Source organism: Macrotis lagotis, chromosome 1, assembly GCF_037893015.1.
Source record: "Macrotis lagotis isolate mMagLag1 chromosome 1, bilby.v1.9.chrom.fasta, whole genome shotgun sequence".
Lineage (NCBI taxonomy): Eukaryota > Metazoa > Chordata > Mammalia > Peramelemorphia > Peramelidae > Macrotis > Macrotis lagotis.
Genome location: NC_133658.1, coordinates 736,224,701 through 736,240,364, shown reverse-complemented (window position 1 = coordinate 736,240,364; position 15,664 = coordinate 736,224,701). Strand labels below are relative to the sequence as shown.

At 33.6% G+C, this 15,664-nt stretch overlaps 1 protein-coding gene across 2 annotated transcripts in view; it reads right to left on the bottom strand.

The window, feature by feature from the left end:
* The window catches only part of MIPEP (mitochondrial intermediate peptidase), a 196,654-nt gene that overhangs the window by 108,170 nt on the left and 72,820 nt on the right, over positions 1-15,664 (bottom strand). For both annotated transcript variants that reach the window (XM_074216207.1, XM_074216206.1), the window contains exons 12-14: positions 14,844-14,921; positions 11,617-11,821; positions 10,068-10,177 (exon numbers count right to left, since the gene is read on the bottom strand). In XM_074216207.1, the coding sequence (XP_074072308.1) occupies positions 10,068-10,177; positions 11,617-11,821; positions 14,844-14,921 (393 nt within the window). The remainder of the gene's footprint in view (positions 1-10,067; positions 10,178-11,616; positions 11,822-14,843; positions 14,922-15,664) is intronic.

The window sequence follows — 15,664 nt, the reverse complement described above, 5'->3', positions numbered from 1 at the left end:
AGACAAATTATACATACTATACATACATACATATATATGTAAACACACATGCATGTATACACACATACACACGGAATAATATATGGCAGGAAATAAGGATTGAATGAATAGTGAATTAACTATTAAAAGAGTTCAGAAGACAAAGCGATCACTGTAGGATCGAACAAATATCAAATTAATAAATTTATTTCATCACCACTTCATGGAAGCAAGATGGCAAGTACCTTTGTATTATATAAAGGTAGTATCTTTAAGATTAAATGAAGATATGCTATTTCTACATAGGTTAATTTTTGGACAATTCACTGAAATTAGGAAATGAACTATGAATCTAAGAATGGAGAACAATGTTATTTTTCATTATAAAATAACACAAATAACATCCTACATTTTATAGAAGTTATTTCCTTTTTAGTTTGTATGTAAATTAATAGAGGTTTCTAAAAAAATGTTTTCAAATCAAATTTTGAATATTGCTATTTAAAATTTATATTAAAAAAAGCTATAACTAAATAAATATTCTGGTAGAGACAGTACTTAACTCATCTTAGTACTCTTTTTCCAAGGGGAACAGTCATTCCAGACTACCTTTGGACTCTTGTCCTACAAATTAAATGTGGCTGACCTTAAATAAACCAACATGTCCTAACTAACTAACTCAATCTGGAAGAAAAGGATTTAAGAGGATGCCCTCACTCAAAGGGGTGAAGTCTAGCTTAAAGTGGGTGAGGTTGATTCCTGGGGATAATCAAGATGGTCATGGTTACTCTTTGAATACTCCATTCCTCAGTATAAAATGAGAAGCCAGGCCAGTCAGACTACATAGATTTTTCCCAGGTTTTCCTCTTAAATTCTTCCTATATCTAAACACTTTATTAAAAATTACAAAATCTAAAAATAGAGAGCTAAGAGAGATTTTAGAACACAACTATAGTATTTGCTTACTGAATCTTTACATTATTATAATCCATCAACTTAGAAACTATATTTTGAGGATAAATAGTAGATTATAGATAGATAAATAAGAGGTTAAAGTTGAGGGCATGCTTCAACTTTTCCCAGGGCTCTTCAACCTCTAATAACCCTGAAGATTCTCAAAAGTCTGGAAAAAGAGACTGACTATTGGGGGGGGGGTAGTATCACATGTCTACTTACCTTTCAATACTTAGTTGCATGATACATCTAATTTTGATGTTGTGTCATTTTAATTTTCTTTTCATTTTGGGTTTTTTTTTGGGGGGGGTTGGCTAAGGGGTTTAACTTCAAGGTCACAAAGCTAGTAAGTATCAAGTGTCTGAGGCTGTATTTTAACACACTCACACCCTCCTGACTTCAGGGCCAGTGTTCTGTATCACTTAGCCTGCCCTATGTTGTGTCATTTCAGTCGTGTCCAACTCTTCATGATCTCATTTGGGATTTTCTTGGCAAAGATACTAGTTGTAAAAATTGTTTCCCAACTTGCTGCCTTCCTTTTAATCTTGGCTGCATTAGTTTTGTTTGTGCAAAAACATTTCAATTTAATGCAACCAAAATTATCCATTGCATTTTATAATGTTCTCTATCTCTTCTTTGGTCATGAATTGCTCCCCTTTCCAGGTAAAGGTTTCCTTGTTCTCCTAAATGGCTTATGATATCACCTTTTATGTCTAAATCTTGTACTCATTTTAACCTTATCTTGGTAAAGGGTGTGAGATGTTAGTCTATACCTAGGTTCTGTCATACTATCTTCTAGTTTTCCCAGCAGTTATCATCAAAGAATGAGTTCTTATCCCAGAAGCTGAAATCTTTGGGTTTATCAAACAGCTGATGACTATAGACATTTTACTATTTCTTTTGTACCTAATTTATTCCACTGATCCAATATTCTATTTCTTAGCCAGTACCAAACAGTTTCGTTGACTGATACTTTATAATTTTAGATCTAATAAGGCTAAGCCAGTGCTAAGCTAGGCCATCTTCCATTGCATTTTTCCATTAATTCCCTTGATATTCTTGACCTCTTGTTCCTCCATATGAATTTAGTTACTATTTTTTCTAACTCAAGTCATTTATAACTCTATCAGAGTCCTAGTTTCCCCATATGTAACATGAAAAAATTTAGATTAAGGTCAAGATTAATGTCCTGTCAAGTTGAACCTTCTATGATTATAAATGCAATCCTCAATGACCAAAACAGTTTCCTACCATTCAAATATCTTTGGAAATCCAGCATTCACTATAAAATGTTATCATAAAAGATGAAAATGCTGAAGGCTTAAATTGCCATCACCACAGTGTCTAAATATGGAAGTCACATTACTATGCTCCATGAATCATTACTTTCTGTGCACATATTCTTACTTTGGACATGTTTATGCTAACAATGGTATCCATTCAGGTTTCACATTATTTTGTTATCTGCATGTATTTTTCTAGATGTTTAGAAAACACAGCTCAAGGATGGATATCATTTTCTCTAAGCCACTTAATACAGTACCCTGCATATTGATCCACAAAAATATGGAAATGCCTCCTTCAGAGTGGCTTCTTATATTCTGTGATATTCTAAATGATGACTATCCAAAACAGTGCATCCCCCTTAACCTGCCAAAGATATTTATCTCCTAAGTCATACTATTTTAGAAAAAGATGCTATCATGGCCATGAAAATTATCTGACAGCATCTAGAATAACATTTCCCACTTATATGACAATGGAAAATTGTACAGATTTGAAATATACTGAAAGAATCCATAATGGCAGGTCTGAGGAGTCAAAGAGTATGGAACACATCTGAGATAAAAAAGGATGTCAGAAAAATTTGAAAGCAAAATTCTGAAAATTAAGCCATATTACTACATGTAAATGTTATTGATGTATATGTTTTCATACTTGGTATAGTGGAAAGGAAAATATGGCTAGCAAAAAATGTTTTCATAAAAGCTCTACTCCTCTCATATTGTGGGGAAATACTGGGGTTTCACAGAGTAGAATTTGGAAAACGAATCTAGAGCATTTCAGTACAAGCTGAATAAAAGGAACATAAAGTGAACTCTGCCTTTAATATTTCATAAAGCTTGACAATTCACTCACTTCTATAAAATTCGCTCACTTTAAGAAGAATTGGTCAGATATTGAGTCTTTCATCTGGAGTTTCCTATCTAGACAAAACTGGTCCTGATCTTGATATCTTTTGGTGGTGCTTTAATGAATAAAATGAAATAAATAGGTTATGTCATTCCATAAGTCTTCACATTCCAAATCTATCACAAATAGTACCACTTGAATCTCTTATCTACCCCATCAATCCATTTATTTTTGAATCACAGATAAAATATCATTTAAAATTTTATTTAAAAAACATGAAGTGCTACTTTGATGATCAACATTAACTCCTGGCCTTGAATATTCCAGTAACCTTAATTGGAGTCATTTATGCCCCACTGGCAAATTTAGTCCTGCCTGAGGTTTTGGGACCAACCCTGCTCACAGGCAGAGAAAACAGAAGATCCTATGAATACAGTATCCCAGTAATACTGCAAGAAGTCATGATTTTTTTATTTTTTCTTCTTGGTCCTGTCCTATCTAACCATGTATGTCTGGATTCCAATTACTAAAAGGTTTGCATTGACATTCTTGGTACCCTAAAAACATAAATTTTGTCTTATCTTTTTTTTGTCCGAAATTGACTGAAGTCCTATTTCTTGAATCCCATCCCCCTATGGCTATATCTAAGATAAAAGTGCCTAATTTTCTAAACATCAATCACCAACCACCTGCTTACCTAGATATCTACCCACAGCACAACCCCAGATTGCTTTCAGCTATTTAGTCTCCCAACTCTTTTTCTGGATTAGAGGCTCCAACTAAGTGAACTTCCTAGGTTTAGCCAATCCTTTGAAAATATGCTCCCAGAACTCCTGCCTTATGAGAGGAAAATAATGACTACATATAGTCAAAGTTGTAAAACTTTAATGAATATTGAGGTTAGTAGAGATTGCTAGTGATGATTTTCTTAAAGCTGTGAGAAAAGGGTGTGATTAGTTGTATATAAGCCTAGTTGTCCTTCAACATAACAAAATAACTGGAATTGCACTAAATAAACTAAAAACTTTAAAAAAGGGAAAAAACCATGAAAGAAAAATCCTACAAGAATTTTTCCTAAAAGAAAATTCCTACAAGAAAAAAAAAGATAACAGACAGAATAAAAATAATGATTTACAATAACAAAAAAAAATCCTTCTGACAAAATAAAACAGCACCATGAAGTAAAGGGATCCCTAGCTAAAATTCCAAAATAAAAGAATTCTTAAATAACTATAACCAGGAATTGAGAAAATGGAACAGGATAACTAGAGTGCTTAGAAGGACTAATAGAAAGGAAGGAAAAAATAACAAGTGAAGTAGAGTTAATAAAAAATTCAGGGGCGGCTAGGTGGCACAAGTGGATAAAGCACCAGCCCTGGAATCAGGAGTTCTGGGTTCAAATCCGGTCTCAGACACTTAATAATTACCTAGCTGTGTGGCCTTGGGCAAGCCACTTAACCCCATTTGCCTTGCAAAAAACCTAAAAAAAAAAAAGTTCAGAAGGAAAATCTAGGGTCTTGAATGAAAACAGGAAAATCTTAGCAAAGCAGTGGACACTCAGAGGAGGAAATTAAACTCAAAATTGCAATGCTATGATAAGAAATATCAGCAAAAAATCTAATGAGGAAAATCTAAGAACATTTTAGGTATCTATTATCTGAAATGAATGATGTAGAAAATAGGGCTCAAAAAGTTAAAGTAAAAACCATGAGTCTCCCAGAAGAACATTATGGGAAAAAAAAGTTAAATACAGGAAAATTACTGGAATGCAAATGCCACTATCAGAAAGAAATCCTAGATCCAATTAATCCAGAAATGTGTCTCTGTCAGGCAACAAAGCTCCCACATCAACATTTTGAGCAGTAGGAAGAGAGATAAGTCATGTTGTTCTAGGAAATTTCAGGCATAACCACATAGGATTATGCATCAGCAATAAGAAAAGGATAAAATGATGTCAAGGAAAGTAAAGGAAAATGTAAGAATGACATTCTAAAAAGATGAATACAGTTCTAGATTTGAACAGTCTTTGAAATGCAAACATTGTAGATAAAAGAAATTTAAAACTCTGCCTACCTCCAAAAGGAGAAATAATGGTGGGTGTTCATCTCCTTACACTTTACACACCATACTCCGATTCAGTTCCCTTTCCCCATTTCCTGATCAGAAGCTGGCACTAGATAAACAAAGAAAGGCAAAAGGCAGTCCCTGCCCACAAGGAGCATATAATCTGAAGGCACTAAATCTAAGACATAATAGAGACTTTTACTAATTGATTGACTGACTATTAGTATGTCATAGTCATGAACTAACTCTCTCTCTCTAATATTTAGGTTTCCTTTTATTGCAATACTAAATTATACTCCTAATAACAAGAACCAATCCAGACACTTTAAGTAAATTCCCTTGAAAAATATCCCAATATTGGAGGTTTGTAAATTCACCCTTCAAGGAGTTTATTTACCCTTTCTGCTCTCCTCTAATACCCATCTCCCCTGTTGAAGTCATCTACTACCTCTAGTGTACCTAATCATTTTTATTCTTTGTTGCACTGATTTCAATGTTTCAGGTGTCTTATTTCTATGGGACATTCTTTGCTATTTTATAATGTACTTTTTTTCAATATTATATCTACTTTAAAATACACTGACCAAAATTAAGCACAATCAGCTACATTTGGAAATACATATGATCCAATATATATGATAATGAAAAAATCTGATTCAAGAGTTGTTAGTGCTTGAATCTTAAAGTAATTTATCAGTCAAAAAGAATAAATAAACTGCTTCCAATTAAATGTTTTCTTTTTATGCTTAAACAGGACTAAGGAAGAATTTTAGACACCAGTTACAAAAAAAAATCAATAGATGTGACTCTTAATTAATGCTTTGATATATAAAATTGCCAGTTTCTTGAATTAACCAAAATAATTCCTACTGTTCTTAATGATTAAGAATGGAAGAGAAAACCTTGGAGTCAGGAGTACCTGGGTTCAAATCTGGTCTCAGACACTTAATAATTACCTAGCTGTGTGGCCTTGGGCAAGCCACTTAACCTCATTTGCCTTGCAAAAACCTAAAACAAAAAAAAAAAAAAGAAAAAAAAGAATGGAAGAGAAAAGAAGGGGGAAAAAAATGAGCTAATTTTAATAGGTCTACCTAAGCCTATCTAGGTTCCACAGTTACTCTACTTTTCTTCTAAGTGTTTTCTGTTTTGGTCAATGCTCCTAATTCATTTCAGAAATTCATTCATCAATCTACCTAGTTCTCTAAGTTTACCTGAAGCAAAACTTTATGAAAAGATCCTCCAAGGTTGATCATATCTACAAATGTTCTCTTCATACACCACAAAGACCCTCTCCCTCTTCTTCCTCTTCTCCCTCTCTCCTCACTCCCTCCCCCCCACCCCCAGATTGTAGGTATGGGGTAAGAAAAAGTGAAGTTCTCAGCTTGGAGGTGATGGGAAAAATGGTAGTGTCCTTGACAATAATAGGGATTTGGGGGAATAGACTGAAGGAAGAATTTTGGGGAAAAGATATAAGTTCAGTTTTAGACAATTTAAGTTTAAGATGTCTATAGGAAATTCAGTTCAAGACATCCAATAAAGCATTTGGTGATGTGAAGTGGATTTGTTTTGTCCCAAGAGAAGTAATAATAATAACAACAACAATAATACTCTTTTCCCAATTCAAACACCTAACACAAAGCATGACAGAGTAGGGACTGAATAAACAACATTGACTGACTAATTTTTCAAAGCACCCGACTGAAAGAAACCCAAAGTAATAATATAAATATAATCAGGATGATCTAAAAGGTTAGAAAATATGATTCTCATGTTTTATGTAACTGAGTAAAACTATGACTGAAAATTATAGTGATTTGCTGCCAGAACTAACTGAAGTCATGAATGACGCTATTCTAATAACTCACAAACTGAGAGGCAATTATCTGTATAAGTTTCTATTTACTCATTCTGTCTTCCTAACTCAAAGCATTCCCAGTTATAACTGAAAAATTGATGACACAAAATTTAATCACTTGTTCTGCCAACACAATCATGGATTTCCACCTATAAGTTGAAAAATTCAAGTTATAGACTCTGAAATCCCATTTAATTTTCTAAAGAAAGGAAGTTGAGCTTTTTTAGTCTGTTTTCCGCCGGGTAAACATATGCTATCAATAGTAGCAAGAATAATTTGTTTATTCTTACAAAACACATAAAAACAGCAGAGGAGAGCCTCTTCCATTGAGAGAAAACTTGCATGAAAATGAATAAAATGAAAGGAAGGCAAATACTTAGTCAAACTTATCATTACCTGAAATCAATGAAAAACCTACTTGGGCACACTGAATATCAATTTACACAGTTTCAGCTAAAGGTAAACTTGATAATCATAGTCTTCTTTTTTAAGAATTTCAGCTGTTCAATCCAATAGTGTTGAAAATTTGGCATTAAATTCTTGCAAAATTAAGCACTTTTTTTCTGAAGTCCAATCTATAAAAGTCATTAGATACTTATTATATAAAAAGATTGCTAATACATTAAACATTAAGAAATTCCCTTGTAGAAATTCCAATTGTGGTAATTTTCCAAATCCTCCTAAAGCCAAGAACTTCAACCACAGACATTCCCAAGGAGCATGTTGAAGTTAAGGTAAGATTTGTTGGGAGGAAGTCAAATACAAATAAGAAAACACTGCAAGGGCATGAAGCACAGGATTTCAAGGGAATGGAACCTGAACTGGAAGTCAGTAACCCTGTTGTTGTTTAATCTGACTTCTACATTGGCATGCTGCAGGTGCAAATAAACTAAATTTAAAGTCCATGTCTGCATGAGGAAAAACACCGGGATAGCAGTGTGACAAAATCAGTCAGTTTGGTTTGTCTTGGCCACTGATTCAGGCAGATCATCAACAAAACTAAAGTAACTAATTTTGCCAAGCCACAGTGGCTTTGTTTGGCTGAGCAGAGCAGAGCCTCAGTGTCTCGATCTGCAAAATGAATGTAACACTACTTGACATATACCTATTTTCCAGAGATGTTTTATAGATTAGCAACTTAAGTGTTTTGAGATCCGTAAATGAAAGGAACTTTTAGAAGTATTAAAGTATAATGGGACCACCCATTATATATGACTCAAATGAAGCTAAGAATTGAGTCAGATTTTGGCAGTTTATATTTTTAAAAATTAGGAAACATTTTAATGTGACAAAATATCTAATAATTTTCACAATATTCACCTAATATAATAGGTTGCTAGCAAGTACCCATGCACAATAGAGAAGCATTAAAACTTACAGTATAATAAAGATACTAAAATTATATAAACATGCCCAAGCTTATTTGGTTCTAGTCACAACACAAGTTTTATCTCCAATTTCTATTCATAACCTCTCAGACAGAATGACAGGAGAAATTCACAGCAAGCTTCTAAGTAACCTTCAAGTTATTTAAACTTAATAAGCAATATAAGCCTTGGGCCTAATTTCACAAACCCAAGGCAGAAAACCAAATTTTTGGCAAGATGCAAAACAGAAAAGTTCAGCAATAAAAGCATAAGAAAGAGCTTTCTTATATTTCATAACCCAGAGGCATAAAATCAGATTCTTGTAAAGCAGTAGCAGAGAAAAATTCGTTGCTAAAAACATAAAAAAATTTCCTTAAGTCAAAATTTCACTACTCTAAAATAGCTGCCAAAATGTAAATGATTTTGTGTGTGTGTGTGTGTGTGTGTGTGTGTGTGTGTGTGTGTGTGTGTGAAATAAATATCTTCAAAAACCTAGTATATATTCCTTCAGGACAATTTCCTATTGTATTCAGGATCATAAACTTAAGGAACCATATTTGAAAAATCAACACTGTACTGGTAATTTAATACATTTTTCACAACTTTTTAAATTCTAGTGTAACACTGGAACATTTGGAATAGAGAAGAATATTCATGTTACTCTTCTTTTCTAAGTATTAACAAGCTAATTAAGTTCCTTTACCTAAGACAGGACTGAGATTGCAAATTTGCTTTTAAAATATTTGAAGATTTTATTATCAAAATAATTGGTTCCCTATGAATTTTATTTTATGCTTTTAAAAATATGATTCTTAAAAGGTGTCATAGGTTGTACCTATGGGTAAAGGGATGTATGATATACACAAAGATTAAGAACTCCTCATGTAAGCCAAGGTTGTATTATTTCTCAGCTCACTGACGTGTGTGTGTGTGTGTGTGTGTGTGTATGTGTGTGTGTATATGCATGATTCCCAATGACCATATATACATAAATACATTTTTAAAAAAATTTGATCATCACTACGTTATTTGAATCTCCAATGACCATATATACATAAATATATTTTAAAAACTTTGATCATCACAGGAGACATCATTTAGAGGAAAAGAGTGATAACTAGTCAAAAATGAAAAAGTACCTCAGTTCTATGAGGTACTATAAATACTTTGAGTAAAATAAAGAGAATGCTAAATTTTAGGAACTATGATTTCATGGTCTGAAGAAAAGGTGATAAGGAAAAGTAAAGGGGGGGGATTAGAATTGGAAACTGAAAAAAATTTCTCAGATTACTAGACCTATACTAGAGATACTACAATATTAGCACATTACAATAATACCATAAACCTCTCCCCATTGAGGAGTTTAATGTATTTTTAGGATCACAGTTTCATGATAATACTAGAAATCCAATGATAAGGTGAAATTCATAGGACAAAAACTGAACACAATTTAAATAGCTAGCTTTTGCAAGCAAGATGAGATGATTTCAGGGAATTCAAAAAAAATATTGCTTCCTTAATTTTATTGGGATTTCCAGAAAGCAAAGAGCATACTCCCACACCAAAGTCAGATTTGGGTACTTGGTTGTATACACCAACACTTTAAGTGCTAGTGAAAGGAAAAATGAATAATTTCCTTTGTTAAATTTATAACTTTATCTAAGATCAGCTTAATTATAAAACAAAGAATTACAACAAGCTCATTTTTTCCCTACCTGGCCAGTCTGAAAATGTTTTGCAAACTGATTAACGACTCTATAATCACTTGCAAAGTACTCCATTAGGATAGAAGGAACTTCAGCAAAATCAGTGGGGCATCTTGTCCCTGAAACAAATAACAATGGTGCAATTTAAGATAACACATTATTTTTATGAGAACTTCTAAAATTTTATTTGGACTTTTATAAGCTTTAATTCATTTAGTCAAGATTTTACTATAAAATTTTTGCAAATATTGACAAACAACTTTATTACAATACTGTACATTTTACTTCAAATCAAAAAGTTATGAAAAAAGTTTGCAAAGCAAACAGGAAGCAACAGAGAGTCACCTGACTTCTCTGTACCCTAGCTGAAATCCTAAGGCTGCCCCAGGCATCTGATTAGTTGTTCTGTATTAGGAATCACCGCCCCCTCCTCCCCAAGAAATCATAGGTTCAGAGCATATGTCTGGGTGTGTGAACATGTGTCTGTAGTTTGCATATATACACATGGCAACAGATATATACACATGTATAACCACAGAAAGGAAATAATGAATTCACTATATTTAAGAGGGTGTATGTATTACTTCTGGCTTTATCTATAGGTACAAAGACATACATAAATACACACTTAAATATACATCGATTTGGAAGTTCTCTTCAACAGTGCAGATCAAAACCTATCACAATCTACCAAATCCCATCTGGCTCTTGCCCATGTTGTCTCATAGGTTCACCATTCCCCCCACCCCTCCCCCAACAACAAAAACTGCTATAATAGTAAGGATGCTGATTAGGATGGGCACATACAGACATAGATCAGCAGCTCCTGTCTCCTCTCAAACTATCAAGTGATTTAACCAAGGACAAAGAGCCAGTATATGTTAAAAGTACAACTCATATCCAGGCGCTCCTAAATTTAAGGCTAGCCCTCTAATTACATACCACTCTGCCTCTCCACATTACTGCTAATGTAGTTATTGATATAATTCTCCTAAAATTAAAAAGTCTGACTCAGTGACTTGTCAAATATCATGCTTTTTATTCTAATTCACAATTCCATAATTTATAGAGAGGAACTTATTTACATAGGAACCCAAGTAAAACTGATTATCATCGCAATTCATCAACAGCTAATTACATTCTATAATGACCCTACTCTACTCTGCAGTCCTCTTGTACAAACCCAAATCAAAAAACTTTAATAGAACCATTTACACACATTTACTCACATTCAATTATGAATAAGAATATTTAAATAAGCAAAGAACATTCAAAAGAATAATATACCATGAAAATATCATGTATTATCCATTCAAAAAGGGTACAGAATGCATGGGTAAAGTAAAAAGTTATATGGCTAGGGGAGAAAAACAAAAGAAAGTTAAAAAGAAAAATTTAGAATGCTAGAAGACATATAAAGGTGAGAAAAATGGTCAATGAAATGAGTACAAAAGGCTATGAAATGAACATTTTTTTCCATAAATAAGTGCTTCTCTTTTCAAGTCAAACTGACTGAAAATATAAAGTATTAAATAAAACTGTTGCCTTAGCATCTCACCTGTAACATGTTGATAACGAGTTCGTCCTAGCATAGAATGCATGGCATGTCCCATTTCATGAAAAAGATTCTCCAGCATTCCAGGAGTTAATAAAGGTGGTGCATTACTTGTCGAATGTGGAAGATTCAGCATAAGAACTACTACTGGAAGCTGATACTCTCCATTTTCCTTTAATCTTCCCCCTCGGATTGTGAAGTGACAGTCCTTCAAAATCAGAAAGCAGAAAGGAAGAAACAAGGTTAAACAACAAGGGAATTTATCAAAAACTATACCAAAGGTAAGTGCCTAAAATCTTGTTTTTAACACAACTGAATTTTGTCTCTTTATATACTATATAGTTTTCATAAAATTTTTTACTCCTCTTTAATTACTAATATTTAAAAGAAATGAAAAGTACTAGCAAATATTTTTCTACATTAAATTCAATTCATAATAATTTGAATTGCCTACTCTATATCCAGCACTGTTGGTAAATAAATAAAACAGAGCTCTTGCTCCCTAGAAAGTGAGAGAAGCAATAACAAATAAAAGCAGAAAATTATTCAAATAACTAATTTTTAAATTGTAATTTGCAAGAATGTTTTTCCCAAATAAAAAAAATTTAGATGACGATTCAGTTAAAGATCTCTGAACCACTACTGGCAACTAGCATACTCCCTGAAACTCCGAATGGAGGAATTCTATTTTGAAATTCAAATACACCATGAAAAAATTAAGATACACATATCACACCAACATATTTTTAGTCATTATCTGACCTATTTCCATGTACCTATTTATTACACCCATCATCTATTAAGAAATTTTAAAAAATGGAATGCGAGTCTAGGTTGCATAGTGAGTGAAGTGCCAGGCTTAGAGTCAGGAAGACTATGATTTCTAACACTTATTTATTAGCTGTGTGGCTCTGAGCAAGCCACTTATCTATGTTTGTCTCAGTTTTCTCACTGTAAATTGAGTTAGAGAAAAAAATGACAAATCACTCCAATATCTTTGTCAAGAAAATCCCAAATAGAGTCACAAGAGTTGGACATGAAAAAATGACTGAACAACAATAAAGCAAATATGTCACATATTGCAAAGATTCAATAAACTTTTTTTTTTAATTCAGATACACCAGTCTCTAAACTGATATTAAACGCACAAAGTGAAGATTCCCACAGTGGGGAAACAAAATCAAGCAGGATGTCCTTTATGATCAAAGAGGATCAAAAAGACATCACATTTTCAAGGTCAATGTTTGTGTCCTATGTGTGTTTGGCTGATCAATGTGGTTGATCATACCAAGATAAGCTTAGAAGGCTCTACCACAGGTAAGGTAACAATAGTCCATGTAAACATTTGGAGAGAAGATGTCTCCAAATTTGTACACCTCATTTTTCCTTTGAGCTACTACGGTTCTGTTTTGCTCAAAAAACACAGCACCTTCTTTGATGCAGGCACTGTGCCAGTGTCTCCAATGTCTCACAATCAATTTCAGAGTTCTTCAGAGAGTGTCCTTGCATTACTTCTTCTAACCATTATGTGAGTGCTGGCATTGTATGAATTCTTTATAAAGTAGTCTTTTAGGCAAATGTATGTCTGACATTCAAACAACATGGCTAGCCCATTAGAATTCACTGTCTGTCACTGAGTTTTAATGCTTGGCAGTCTTATCTTGCAGTGTTTTAGCTTGCCAGGTGATCTTCAGAATCTTCCAAGACAATTCAAGTGGAAGAGATTCAGTATCCTGGCATGGCACTGGTATACTGTCCAGACTTTTAGCCATACATCAATGAGGTCAGCACAATAGTTCTATAGACTTTCAGTTTGGTAATCAGTCTAATTCCTCTTCTCTCCTACACTTTCCTTTGCTGCCTCTCAAGCACTGAGCTAGTTCTGACAATGCATGTATCAACCTCATTATCAATTATTATCAAGTGATAATATATCCAAAACATTCAGAATTTCTCCATTTGCTGCAACAATGCTGGCTGAAAAAGAATCTGTTTTTTTTTTGTTTGGTTTTTTTTGGTGTTAGTTGTTAGGCCAAAATTAACACAAGCAGCAGAAAAATCAATCCATGCTTTGTTAATTCGGTTTCAGAGGCTGCATTATGTATACAATCATCTGAGAACCAAAAATCATGCACCAATTCTCTCTCCACTTTAGTCTAGATTTGTATGTAGCATTTTCAAATTAAATAATTTCTGTCAGTGTAGTAGTTGATCTTGATTCTGCTTTCATCTTTGTTGAAGGTGTCTAACATCATTGAAAACATCATGTTAAAAAAACCATAAAAGCAAGCACACATACCTGCTTCATTCCCGTGATGACTAGGAAAGCATAAGAGCACTGCCCTTATCCAGAATCCACACAAGCATGCCATTAGAAAACTATTAAGTAGACTGTAGAAAATTTGGGTTCTAGTTCCAGTTCTACTACTAACTTGTCTCACGACCCTGATTAACTCATTTAAGTAATATGAGCTTCAATTTCCTCATTGGGAAAATGCTGTCCAGGGCCACAAAGTGGTACAGTAGATAAGAGTACTTAAGAAGACTCATCTTCCTGAATTCATATGTGGCCTCAGACACTTACTAGCTGTGTGACTCTAGGCAAGTCACTTAACGCTGTTTGCCTCACTTTCCTCACCTGTAAAATGAGCTGGATCAGGAAAAGGTAATCCACTCCAGAACCTTTGCCAAGAAAATTCCAAATGGTATCACAAAGAGTCAGATATGACTGAAATGAGACTGAACAACAAATTTGCCTCCCTCTCAGTTTCCATGAGGATCAAGTAAAATATTTAAAGAGCTATGAAAAGTATAAAGTGCTAATATGAATGAAAAGTAACATCATTAACCTATCTGTTTGGTTACATTTTTGTTTAGCAACACTGATTAAAAGACCTGCTTGACTTTTGACATAAAGGAAACAAGAAACATCCCAAATTTGTCCTTTGGAAACATATTGATCAATAAAAATTTTAAATGGTCGTATTTTTTTTATCATTTTTAACGGATTTCAATGAAATTTGGTGCCTAGCTAAAGGATACAGAGGAAAACATTTAATAAAGCTCAGTTATTCTTATCCTAATTTAAATGATCTACTTTACAATTAACTTTATTTGTGAATTATGTCTTAAAATTCATGATTCCAGTAAGTGAAGTTTATTTCTCATAGAGCTGCTAGTTCACTGTTGGTCAGTTCCTGGAAAACTAATATTCTAAAATAGCATATTACCTGATGTGGTTTGTGGGCTCGCTGAAAGAAGTCACAATAGATGTATCCCAAAAGTCCTTCAGCTTCATGAACCACAGCCTGAAAGAAATTTCAAACATTACAATGAAGGAAGAAATCTGAAATATTCACATGTTATACTACAACTAGATATGCATTAGAATTGCATAGCCACAAATAAAGGCCTTTGTTTCTATTCCTTTATAAATGCAAACTTTTTGGGGGGTTTAGAGATTTGAATTAGAAAACAAGATTTGATATTCCTTCAATGTATGGTCATGTACAAGTACTTCTACTTACCTTTCACTAGGCATTTTAGAAGGCCTATGGTTCTGCAGTTTTTAAGGTAGTGTGATCTTTTCAGTTCCTTTCAATTCTTAAGAGATAGCTATAATTCTCCAAGTAAAATCTTAATAGTGCTATTCAAAGGTAAACAAACATAGTTTCTTTGTCCCCCTTAGACCACTAATGAGAATGAATATTCTACCTTAACCCTGCAAGGGAAAGGCAGGAGAAAAGAAGTGAGAGGGGTAGAGCGAGAAAGAGAGAGAATGCAAGGGGAGAGGAAAGGATGATAGCATCCTGCTTCTCTCTCTTTTGTGGAAACCATCTTGTTTGCACATTTTATTTTAAAACATAATCTTCAAACCAGAAATTTATCAGCTACAAAAATATAATTTTGGTGACTACACAGATGGAACACATGTCTTCCAAATTTCTCATTCTCTTTGCCACTTCCTACTCTTAACAAGTTAGCTAAACCATACAGAATGAATATAAGAGCTGAAAAAAGTAAGCAAAAGGGATTTAATGGTGGGAAGTGA